Source organism: Agelaius tricolor, unplaced genomic scaffold, assembly GCF_023055355.1.
Source record: "Agelaius tricolor isolate 1412-34295 unplaced genomic scaffold, bAgeTri1.0.p SCAF_13, whole genome shotgun sequence".
Lineage (NCBI taxonomy): Eukaryota > Metazoa > Chordata > Aves > Passeriformes > Icteridae > Agelaius > Agelaius tricolor.
This window is the reverse complement of record NW_027269273.1, coordinates 9,754,879-9,767,750: the sequence shown is the minus strand read 5'-3', so window position 1 is coordinate 9,767,750 and position 12,872 is coordinate 9,754,879. Positions and strand designations below refer to the sequence as shown.

The following is a 12,872-nucleotide window of genomic DNA, read 5'->3' as shown; positions in this document are numbered from 1 at the left end:
CTGTGGGGCAGCCTGCTGTTCCCCATCAGGACTGTGTCCTGGGTACCTGTTCACAGAGACAGGGATGCACTTCAAGAGCATAAATAAGACCAAGAGAGAGGTTTAGCTGGTTCAAAGTGGTGTGCATGGTCAGCTTCACTGGCCTGCTGGGGAGATTGCTGTCTGCGGTAATCCTGGCAAGGCTCACAGGCAGGACCCGTGGGACACGTCAGAATTAGACCCCTGCTTAGATGTGATTTCAGCTGAGATAAATCCAACCTGGGTAAAGTGTGCAACAGGACTGTGGGAGGATGTGAACTGCTTCATAAAGGTTCTTGCTACCAGTTCTGTAGCCAGTCACTGTTACTTTTTTGGTGTATAGGCTTTTGGTAACAATTTACCTGTTTTCTGGCTGAGGGTAGCTGGAAATAAACTTTGGCAATGTATTTGAAACGATTTTCTATCACATTAACATCAACTTCGCAGGATTCTGTAATGTCTCACTTTTTTTTCAGGTTTACTTAGAAGGAAAAAGAGTGTTACTGTCTCTTCATAAAGGAATTTCTGCTCTCTGGTGAAGGAGAGCATCACTCAGTGAATAAGGTGGCCTCTTGTACGTAATTTTTATGAAGTTCTGTTTCTTTGCAGATGATTCTACATTGAATGAAATTAACATACTGCAAAACTTTCATTTCTTTTATTCTTTCAATTAGGTAACAGCCAACTGGACCTCACCTGATGTCAGTCTCAGTGCCTTCTTCTAACAGCTGGTTTATGGACGATAATTTAGCTAATTGCTAATTTAGAATACATGGTAGAGCTTCCACTTGTAAGAGCAGAAGCTTGATTGCAGGATTGGGCCTATTTCTAAAAGCAGGTTTTCAAGTAGACTCTTGAGGTGCATCCCTGTGTATTTCCAATAAGATTCTGTTATGGTCAAACCAGCTTTGAGCAGAGCACACTCAGAAACCACTCAGCAAATTTTATGTAGCATTAAGTGCTGTTTGACTGGGTCAGCTCCCTGTGTTAAATTAATGACAGCAGACTTCCATCACCACTGCATCTGTGTACACGTCTCCCTGCATTTCACTGCATTGTCGGCTGCGGAATCTCTGGAATAATGAGTGTCACACAGTGAGTCTTATTCAAAAGGGGTTGTTGGTATTAATGTAACACCATACTGTATTGCCATTGTTTTGCAGCACATCTAGTACATATATCATCACTGCTTTTTCTTCTTGAGCAAGCCAATTATGCCTGGTTTTGCCAATCTGTCAGAGCCTCCTGGAATAAATTGAAATTACAGCTTTGCATATGCAGGAGCTGTAACTGAAAGTAATGATAATGACCCTGGGTGAATACAGGATTTCAAAATAATCCTAACCAATTGTACACATGCAGAGCTGCTGCTGCTTTATTTCTCTTTAACAAGGTAAATATTTGAGTCCATGATGTCTGAAACCCCACAGACTGAAGCTGGTTGCTGGGTGGAGCTGTGGGGTTTGATGCTGAGTAAGAAGAGAATAGTCTGTGGGTATCTGAGCATGGAAACTTTGCTGTTTCAGTTTTTTTCTCTGCCTCCTTTTTCAGTTTTGCAGTATGGCTGGCTGTGCCTGGAAGTGCCTCAGAGTGTTCCTCTCTAACTGTGTACAGGTGTGCCTTCCAGCACCTGTGTCTCATGACCTCTGACAGACACCTGTCATTATGAACACACATGTATGAGTCAGGAGGACTTTTATATGGGTGGGAGAGAGACCAGCATGTTTCCTGGTCAAGGGCAGAAGAGGAAGTGTCTGTCTGACACTGGAGTTTGTCTCAAATTTTGAAACCTAGCCCTAATCGCAAAATTACCTAATTTTGTTAAAAATAGTTCTTGCACAGAATGAAAATGTAATATTAGCGCTTGTGTCTTGGTTTCTTTCTCTCATCAAAAGGTAATCCTTCATGTTGTCACCCAGGACAGGAAACAAAAAAAAAAGCAGAAACATGCCCTGATTGATGATTAAGGCTATATTACCTTAAAAGCTTTGTTTTCTGCATATCTCCTGAGTCTTATTAACTGCTTTAACAGGCTTTTAATTCTTGGCACAGTTAGCAGCACCTGACTGGGAGGTATTGACATATGCAAGTTATTCCCTCCCTGTATGAGCCTGTCTGCCCATATTGGCTGTGTTTCTGAAATTTTAGTCCTTCTGGGGTCAGGGCCATCAATCTTTGTCTTCTCCAGTCTAGTGTGCTTTTATTTGCATGTGTTGGATGTCAATGCAACTTATCACAGTTTTGGCATAGTTTTAGCATCACATTTCTGAAGATATTAGACTTTCCTGTTTGGGCATTTGTCTTCCTCTTTTTGCCTTGATGGAACTGCTTCATCGTTTTGTAGCACTTTTGTGTCTTGAAGTGGCTTTTCTAGAACTCTGTGATAAGCTCACAGAAATCACAAGTGAAAAACCAGACACCACAATGGTGCCTTTAATTAAAATATTTTTCTCAAAAAAATTTTCACTTGGAAGATCCCAAGTGTTGCAAGCCAGTAAGCTAAGCAGTATTACCATTTAATTAATTGTATTTAGAGGGATGTAGGCAATCTCTTAAAACCATCAGCCAGTAGCTCCTTTCCAACACTCTTGAATTTGATCACGTTCACTGACTCCAAACCTCCCAATTGGTACCATATTCTTTCAGTATGACTGCTCACAGGCTTTATTAGAACCAACTGTCAAGAGTCACAGAAAATAAGCTGGGGAAAAAAAAATTGATTACTCTGTAAATGATGGTGTCTGCATTATGTTGTCATAATTTCACTCTGTGTGAAAAGGGCAGACTTGGTTAGTCCTCAAAGGGAGTCATAGTTTCTTGCAGGTGTGACCATGCAGGTTTACTCATTCCCAGGTAATTCTGGTGAGCATCCTCCAGATGCACTCCAAGCCAGGGCGTGCTCCTGCTGTCAGTCATAGGCCACTGAACCTGTTGCTCATGAGCAAGTGCTTGGGACCTATCAGAAACCTGCCCTTCTAAGGCCCTTCCAGAACTCAAACTCACTGGGGGATGTTGACATTTCACTTGGTATTTATGCATAACAGAATTTCCTGACCAGGAGCAATGGTTGTTTAGCTGTTTTCCTTAAGCTGCAGAGGATAAGCCTGGGTGTATAATTAATTTTCCCTACACGTTTGTTTCCTTCACTGATTAATTTCTTCAACTGATCTATTTGGAGTACAACATTAATATTGAAAATAGAATTATGAAGCCAGCAAAGGAAAACTATTTTATCTTCTCCTGGCAACACAAGCATATACTTGTGTCCAACACAGCCATAGATGAGAAGTGAAGTTGAATTGGCATGAAATGTCTGAGATGTGACATGTTTATAATATTAACTAAATTTTATACATTAAGTGCAAAAAAGATTTGTTTTTTACAAATTACTGATCTTTAATGAGAAGCACAGGACCAAAAAAAGAATAGAGAACATGGAGCTGACAATGGATAAAACATAATAACTTTTAAGATTTCTTTTTCTGGCTGTATTGCCATTTAAACCTTTCTCCATTTATCTTGTTCGTTTTCAGTAACATATGCTATGTTACTGAATTTCCCAGAAGAAAAATAAAGGGAAAAAAAAAGATTAGGTTTACAGAATTTACAGAGTCTGAAAGGTTGACTTGTCACATAATGCTATCCCAAAACCTCTTCTTCTGGAAATCTTAGATTCAAAGCAGTTTTATGGTGTGCAATGACAAACTAATCTTTTCAAGGGTTTCTGAATTTTATCTGGGGTTTTTTAAAAGGATTTGAAGAATCATTCATTCACCATTAAGATAGTCTCATACAAACCTTGACATTTAGTTATTTAGCTGCTCTTTTCTAATAAGACAAAGAAAAAGGAAAGAGCCTTTAAAAATGTGATTTTATAAATCCTCAGAGACAAGTTGTTTTCCATAACCTTTGCAAACATTTTATTTTGACAAGGAAAAGAGGGAATAATGTGAATTCCTGTTCTGTTGAATGCCTTTAAAAACTTTTCTTTGATCTTAATAAGGCCAGCAAGTTGTCCTTAATGCTGAAGAAAGAGAAGTAGGCAAGTGAAATCATCACCCCTACCTCTTAAAGAGATCTTAAAGAGAGTTTACTTCTCTGTGTCCTTCACAAAGTGTTCTGGTGTAGATGGAATGGGATGTCTGTGTGCAGGAACTGGTTTTAATCTTTATTGAGAATGAAAGTTTTAGCACAGTGAAACATGAGTTTGTGTTGTGAAAAATAAGCAACTGCAAATCCACCATTTCCTGAGGCTGCTGTCCCAGGGTGGGCTGTGCATAGCAGAAGGCCTGTCAGGCCAGGAGAGGGGAACATCCCAAAGGATATGGAATGTTCCTTAATGATCCCCATGGTCTGGACCCAGGGATGTGTATTAAGAGCATCCCAGCTGTGGCTCTTCATGTTTACATCTAAAAGGGCTCAGCTAAATATTAATTCAATTAATCAAGATTAATTCATGCTTTGAATTTTATGCCCTTCTGTGCCCAGATGCTCCAAATGAAGATCTTGCTTCATTCACGAATTTATTTTCTCTCTGCAAACAATTAATGACTGCTTGTTGCAATTATTGAAACCTTACCTTTCCCTCTGGGTTGGCTTTATCAAAGTCAAATTTTACTTGTTCCACTAGCAAAGCAGGATGAATACACTTAGGATGTACTTGCAATCAAAAAAAAATTAAAATATAAATAAAACATTGGTGTATATTTTCTCTTGAAATGATCTGAAGAAGGCATTAGTATTTGGCAAAAGCTCAGAAAAGTACAAATGAGTCGTGAACGTTTTGCCAAAGCCTCATTTAGGAATATTTGCTCTAATATTTGCTCAGTTCTAACCCGAGTTCTCTTTTGTTTTCTTATTTTGTAGTGGAGGCTTGACAAGAACATGAGTCCCAGATACCCAGAATGGCAGCTAGGAGTCCACATGCCAGCTAGCAGCAGCATTTAGAAAAGACACAGTACAGGGTACCTAAGGAGGCATTGCATAATGGGCTTCTGGGAGTTAGCTCCTTAGACACAGCATCATCATGTGTGGTGCTGGCTGCAGTTTGTACACAAGCTGAACTTTACAGCAAGCTTTTGTTGGCAAACAGGTGAGGAAAGTACAGCAGTGAGTGGTTGGACATCTGTTCCAAAGGAACCCACCCAGAGAGGTCGAGATTACTCCCATTGGGAATAATGGAAGAACTTTTCTCACGTTTGCCCCAGGTCTACAATTTTAGTTCAAGAAAAAGGAGCTGAGGAAATGATGAATTAAATCCATGTAACCCTCTGGCCACTGTACCATAAATCCTTAAGTTTCCTTCCCTAGAGTTTAGGGAAGAATGTCTGAGTTATCATCAGCTTAGTGCATTGTCTAATGTGTTGAATGACGGGCCTTACAGGTCAGGTGTGTTTGTTGTCAGGAAGGACTTAATAGAGCTGCAGGGGTTATCTGATCAAGTGTTGTGTGATCCCTTCATGTCAAAAAAGTTTAATTTTTATTTTATTATCCATTGATTTGTCTCTAATTCAAAATTATCCGATTAGAGGATTTGGCTGAAAAAGCAGGATTTTTAAAAAGTTATTTGTTTCTTTGGTGAGGAAGATTATATCCCCAGGTTTCTGGGAGCTTCACTGGGATTTTGGTGAATTTATGACAGAAATTAAATAGGAATTCATTTTCCACTGATTAGCAAAGAATTTGCAACATGCAGCTCAGCCCTGTAATTGTGGAGCAATTGTATTCCATTTGAAATCAATATGGATTTAGCCTAAGCTAAGGACACAGGTTTGAACTGTACATCATGTAACACTAATTCATCTCCAAACCCATGCAGGGATCAGCAAATTCAACGGTTCTTGAGTAATGTAGAAGGGGTGTTAAATCACAGGGTTACAATTGAATCTGTAGTTGACATTGACTGGAATCAAGGACTTTGGAGTTGGCTTGTCAATTTACAGGGGAAAGCAAAGTTGCATAGCAGAGAATACCACTGGAATAAGATTGTAATTCTCTGTGCTCCACCTGAACACCAGTGATGAAATATTAAAAGGAGTGAGTGGCAGTGACACTTTGTACTTCATTCACAGAGCCTGGACCTTGGTATGAATCAGTAAGGCTGCTGGTGTTGTGTTAAACCAACATTTAAGCCCAGGTTGACCTTGGGCAGTCAGGGATTACTGGAACACAAAAGTTTTGGGTAGTCCTGCTCCCTAGGTTCGAGCTTTGCTGTTCTGAGTAATGTAATTACAGGTTTGTGTTGGACCAGGGAATTTCTCCAGTTCCAGGATTGTTGGGCTGTTATGCTTTGCTGCTATTCTTCTGTGTGTTACACTTGCATCAAATAACTACAACTGCAGTCATAGCTGTGCTTTATGAAATGTAGAGAAATTATATCATGTAATACCTTTTTATTGGCAGTACAATGCTAGCTGTTAAAAATCAGTCACACACCATCCCAGGTGGTTGACTTCACCCTGCCAATTTTGTTGCTTCCCAGTTTGAGCATCTTGAATGCTGTACTGAGGTGATAAACAGCCCACTGTAGGTCTTTGCTACTTCAGGATTTAAAGACAACTTTTGCTGTGTTTCCTCATGGAAGCTGAAGTGTGTTGAGTGAGTGGTTCTGACAGACGGATGAAGACACCACTCTGTGAACCTTAGGAAACGCATTCTCAGAAGCTAAAGACCAACACTGTTTTCCTGAGCTCTGACCACAGATAGACTTTTCCAGATGACATGTCAAGATGACAGACAGCTTACGGTCTGTCATGGAACTGTTCCATACTCAAATGCATGGTTCCCTCCCCTGGGCTCCCAGAGTTGGCCTCTCTCAGTGCTGCTCCAGTGGGTTTCTGTTCTGTGCCACACAGGTGACCCAGAGCCTCCTGATGGGAGGGCAGGAATTCATCATCACCATAACCCCTGGCCAGTAGATTTCAATGAAGCAACCACCCTGAAGTTAGGGTTTTTTTACTGACATGTTCTTTAGAAAATGCTCTGCAGATACATGAGATAGTGGTGAGCTGTCATGTGGTGACAAAGGGCCAAGCTGCCCAGTGGAATGTGGAGTCCCAGGTCATTTGTTTGCCTGCTATAGGTTTTTTTCTGAGCTTGTGCAAGGTGAGCCAAGGGTGTGAGGGATGTGCTGGTGCCTGATGCCAGACATCAGTTTACCTCCCAGGAGGATGGGATTGACAACATCGGGAGCTCCAGCAGGCTGGGATTGAGCCGGTGTTTTCTTCAGCAGGTTTCTCATCTGGAGATGTCGCCAGACCTTGAGGTTTTGCCCAGGCACAGTTGAAATCCAAGTGATGTAATGAGTGATCAGCAGCTCTGGTCACACAGAGGAAAGGAAGGGGGCCAGATGGGGTTGGACATTGTGTTTGGACTGATTGCTCTGGTTTCTTCCCCACTAGGACAAAGAAGTGAATCTGGAGCAGGTGCACAGACGCATGAACAGTTTAATTGATGAAGACATAGCCCACAAGCAGATCTCCCCAGCGTCCATCGAGATCTCGGCGCTGGAGATCGGGGGCATGCAGCCAGCCCAGACCCTGGAGCCGGTGCGCGAGTACCAGAACACGCAACTTTCTGTCAGCACCTTTTTACCAGAACAGACAACTCATGGTGCCAGCAGGACACTGACAGCTGCCTCGGGCAGCAACCTGCCGCTGCCCCTGAGCAGCTCAGCCACCATGCCCTCCATACAGTGCAAACACAGGTCACCCAACGGAGGACTATTCCGGCAGAGCCCCGTGAAAACCCCGATCCCAATGTCATTCCAGTCCGTGCCGGGGGGAGTCATCCCAGAAGCGATGGAGCCCTCGCACGGAACGTCCATATGACGAGAACAAACAGTACAAACAACCAGCAGAGATTTTTAATACAAAATTTAAAAGAAACAAAAAAAAAAAAAAAAAAAAAGAAAAAGAAAATGAACTCTTACATTTTTCTTGTATATACTTGTAAATAATGAAAGAATGAAGTGGGGTAAAAGTGTATTTTGAATATTCCCAATTTTCGAAGTAAGTAAAAAACAAAACAAAAAACAAACAAAAATGTATGAATGACTTTGTAAATTTTGTTCTATATGAATAAAAAGGCAAACTACTTGTGGTCGTTCTCAAGTGCCAAAGAAGACCTGTTACTGGGACTGAGGGCCATACTTTTCTTTTTTTCCCATGGATTTCAACACTTATTCCCTTACAGGTATGGTTTTTTTAAGAGCAAAAAAATTATCTCTTTCTTGCTAGAAAAATTCACCATACTCAGATTTCTCCTTTCCCCAGAACCCTGTTTTATAGCCAAGATGACAATTCACTCAGAGAACTTAGCAGCTGGTATTAGCATAGCAGTAAAAAATGCTTTAAAGGTGAATTATAACTCAAATCCAACAAACAATAAACAGAGAACATTTTCCTTCTAACAAGGATTTAAACTTCCACACAGTTTCTAAATTTAAGCACAGGATTATTGGAATGTGGTTTTACTGTCAGCTGTGCTGTGTGGCTCTTTTTATTTAACTTTCTATGTTTTGTTATACATATATATATAATATATATTATATATATTATGACATATATATTATATATATAAATGCTTTGATGAACAACAGGTTTTAGGTTAAGTGGAAAGCTTTTAAGAAAAACTGCTCAGCTCTTTTTTTTCTTGTGTACATGACTGAAAATGGGGAGGAACCAATGGAGTGAGGCAAAGAGGAACTGTAAAGGCAGGAGGTAATGGCACTGCAGTGACTGTGCCCTCTGGTGCCATCTCTTTCTTTAAGATTTCACTGAATTTGTTGTGTAATGGATGCAATGCTCCCTGTTGAAATCATATCCCTGAATGACAAGACTATAAGCACAGCTCTGCTTTTTTTCCATTGATTTTGTAAAGAGAAACATTTTAATGGCCATGTCTATAATCTTGGTAGAAATGGCTGTACAAAGCCTTTTTTTTTTGTCTGTGAAACAGAAGACAAAGATAGAGCAACACATATTGCTTATTTAATGTCTTGTCATGCAAATATTACCAGTGCAATGTCGTATGACAAGAAAAAACCAAACCAAAAAATCTAACACATTGTTTCCTTCCCAAACTGAAGTTTAAATGCCAAACATAATGGATCCCTGTTCCCCCTCCTACTCTTCATGGACCATCACTCTCTTTCAAAATTGGGATAATTTAGTGTCTTCTCAAATTTTTCCCTAATACCAGGTTGTAATTTCCCTTTGCAGCTGGATTTCTTCACTTTATTAGAGCACTGCTATTTGGAAAAGGCTGTAGATCCTGGTGCGGCAAAATCACTGTCTACATTAGGGTGAAAAATTCTGTTTGAACAGAGGTAAAAATGCATTCACATCCCAGGAAAGTCAGCAGGCAATCTGGGTCAGGTTTCTGGGTAAATAAACATTCCATTCACTGCTCCTAATTTGATTTGCATAATTACACAACACATATATTTATGGGGTGATTAAAGTCCCCACATTTTTACATTTCTACTTTAAGCAGTAGGGAAGAAAAGTCAAACTGTGACATAAAACCAGCCTTATGGAAGAGTATACTCAGCCTAACACTTTTTAAATGAGGAATATTGATGATGGGCTTAGAGGAGGAGTATTCTTAGAGGGATTCATTTGTCTATTGTCAAGCTGGTTTCTCATGAAGATGGTGCAATTTTGTAGCTTGGCACAAATTGCACTATTTGCTGACTAGATTTATGCTATTTGGAGGTTTGGCCCACAAAAACTTTGGATTTTTGTTCTTCTTTTGTCATATTATTTTTTCTATTTGTTGTCTTAACAAACCTATGGCCACAGGAAAACAAAATCTTCAATAAATACACTAATTAGTTATGGCAGAAATAGCTGCACTAAAAGATTATGTACACACAGAAATCTGTAAAGATGCTTTGGATAAAGAGTGCAAGGATTTTTGTTGGAAAAATCTCTCATTTTGTGACCAATTTAAGATTTTAGCAGCAGCAGAGGAACATGCTGCAGAAAAGGTGCAAGGAGGTGCTTGAGTGGCCACAAGGGTGTGATCTGTTGTGGCACACAAACCTGCTGGAGGTGTCCTGAGCTGCTGCTGAGCTGTTACTCACAAAACATGCTGCTGACTTGCTGCAGCAAAGCCCAGAGCAGGGGCTTGAAACCCTCTTTTACTAAGGCATCTCTGCTTTCATATTAGATCTTTTTCATATTATAGACTAAAGCACTGTAATTTTAACTGACCTGCATTTGTGGAAAAACTTGTGAATACAATATATTTTGGGGATAAACTTTAGCATTCTTCATATTCAGTGTTCTCCTCCTGGCTTACCCTTGCTGTGTGCTGTAAAGTTTGGAAGTGCAGTCTAATTTATCAGTGATGTTAGAGCTCCTTTATTCTCATGCACAGGATATGACTCACCTGTTTGAATGCTTTGCAGGACTACACTTGTGATGAGCAGCATCTTGAAGAATCAAACCACGCAGCCCTCTTTCAGAAAAGTATTTAAGCATGTGTGAGCCCTGTGGGGAGCACCTGCTTTGTGCACAGGTGAAATGCATTGCTGATTGATGGTGGAGTTAAAACACAGGTCTCAAATTAAATATGTGCCTAATTTTAAGCAGGTGAGTGAGCTGGCCAAACTCCCTGGGACTACTCAGCTGCTTTAAGTTAACCTTAAGTTTTGAGTGCTTTGCTGCACCAGGGTCTACACTGCAGAACTAGGAATCTGCCATGGATCTCTCACTGTCTAGTAATTATTTGTTAATATAAAAGTTAGCAAGTCATAGGTTGAGCCTGTCAGCCCTGACAGGAAGCTGTTAAATCCTTCATGTGCTAGTGGTTTGGTTTTAGATTATTGAAGCAAATCACCAGGTTCTCCTTGAACATAAACAATGTTTCTTTCCCCATAACTTTCAGTTTTCAAAGTAAATGCAGAATGTATGATTTTCATATCCTGTCTCCTGTTTTATATTTGTATCTTCCTTTTGACAGATCAAAGCATTCACTTTCTCTATAATATGTATTCACCACACACATGCATATATATATATATATATATATATACATGTGCAATTACTCACAGAAGAAGTGAGAAATATAATTTCCATGTGATGTAAATGAGCATAAGGTGAAAGCTCTCACAGAGCTGTGCTTATTTACACCACCTGCAGGTTTGACCCTTCACCTTTAATATCTGGCAAGTTGAAGCAGAAAAACTGCAGCAGTTTCTGAAAACTTTGAAGACCAAACTGTGCTCTGGTTTTTCAACTGGAACTTCCCTGAGTGTACTTAAAATAGGGAATAATGTGTGACCCCAAATATCCCAACTCCTCTGGAATGTTTACATTGCAAAGGTGATTGAACATGAAATGTACCTTCCTTTTATTGTGCTCTTTTGATGATGAGCTTTCACAAAAGTGACATCTGTGGCACAGCACTTCTAGCCTGTCTTGTTCTACCAACCCATTAGTTTAGAAATTACTTTCTTACCAAAATGTGACTCAGTTTCTTCTATTTGCTTGCAATCCATGGGCAATCTGCTTTCAATCTGAAGAATGCATTGCTCTTATTTCTTAGTATATCATGTTTTCCTATTGCAATGGAAAAAAAAAAGAGTAATTGTGCTTTTTAATTTCAGAGTTGAAACTTGATAGAATGTTTTTATGCTGAGTTACAACTACATGTGTGCAATACTTGTCTTGCAAAGTGAAGTTCCCAATATCTGCCTTGCTTTGATAACCATTGCTGCATTGTAGGTGAAGTCTCAGCAAAACAATTCACTTTTTCTTAGTCTGCTCATAGAATAAACCACTTGAACCTGGGTTCTCACCTGTGTAAATCAGCTTCCCTCCAGGGAATGGGTCAAGCATACTGAGTTTCAGCAGGTGAAGGTTTAGCTCTTAATATTGGGCTCAAGAGCACTCCTTTCTATAAACTGGGGTGGCTCTGAAAAGGAAAATGTCTCAAAAATTAACCTAAAAGAGGAACTTTATTACAATTTTGAGCATGTAACATGGATTACAGTTTAAACTTTATGCTGAGATTGCTTAAAGAAAGAAAATTCTTCCTAAAATCTTTTAAAATTTTGGAATTGCTCTCTTCTGAGCTTAAAGCTGTTGGGTTGGTGACAAGTGGAGCATTTGGAGGAAATCAATGTTAGTGGGGTGGTACAGAAACCACAGTGTTCAGACCTTGTTATTTTATTTTATTTTGCTTTACTGACTTGAACTTACATTGTGAGCAGCTAAAGAGTGACATAAATCTAAACACAACACATTTGGGGGACCCTGTTGGAAATTTCTCAGAGAAACCACATCCTTTGGCATCATCCTGGGAAAGGCAAGGAGAAAGTCAGAAGAAAACTCTGAAGAAAGGCAAAATTAAAGGTAAAATCTGACGTGGTGAAGGGGGAGGGAGAAAAGGATGGTTACAACTCATGTTTAGTAAAGCTGTATTACTTGTATGGGAAGCCTCAATTCCATCATACAAGCAGTTGCCTCAGCTAATTATTATTTTTCTTAATTTTTAGGAAACAAATAAAAACAGCATTTGTTCTACCAGAAACAGTCGTTATATTATTTAAGAGTTGAAATGATTTGTTTGGCGGTGCCTGTTTTTTGGCTTGATTGTTGCTCAGCTGGGCAGAATCAGCTGTAATCAGTGATTTCACCCAAAGCAGCTGTGGGCTGTTTGCTGGGAGACACTCCCGGGGCTGTTCAGGGCTGCAGCTGGGACAAATCACCTCAATCAGCTCCACTCAGCTCCCCATAAAGCTCTCACTTCTCGGGCTGCAGGCAGAGTTTGGGCTTTGTGCTCTGAGCTGCACAGGTCTCTGGGCTCCTGAACATGCCTGGTGCTTTCTTCTGGTGTTGGAGGGA

General features: G+C 40.0%; 1 protein-coding gene across 6 annotated transcripts in view; it reads left to right on the top strand.

The window, feature by feature from the left end:
* Positions 1 to 10,944, top strand: part of GRID1 (glutamate ionotropic receptor delta type subunit 1) — a 485,778-nt gene extending 474,834 nt beyond the window's left edge. For all 6 annotated transcript variants that reach the window (XM_071438687.1, XM_071438688.1, XM_071438689.1 and 3 more), the window contains one exon: positions 7,419 to 10,944. In XM_071438687.1, the coding sequence (XP_071294788.1) occupies positions 7,419 to 7,847 (429 nt within the window). In that variant the 3' untranslated portion in view covers positions 7,848 to 10,944. The remainder of the gene's footprint in view (positions 1 to 7,418) is intronic.
* The last annotated feature ends 1,928 nt before the right edge of the window (positions 10,945 to 12,872 follow it).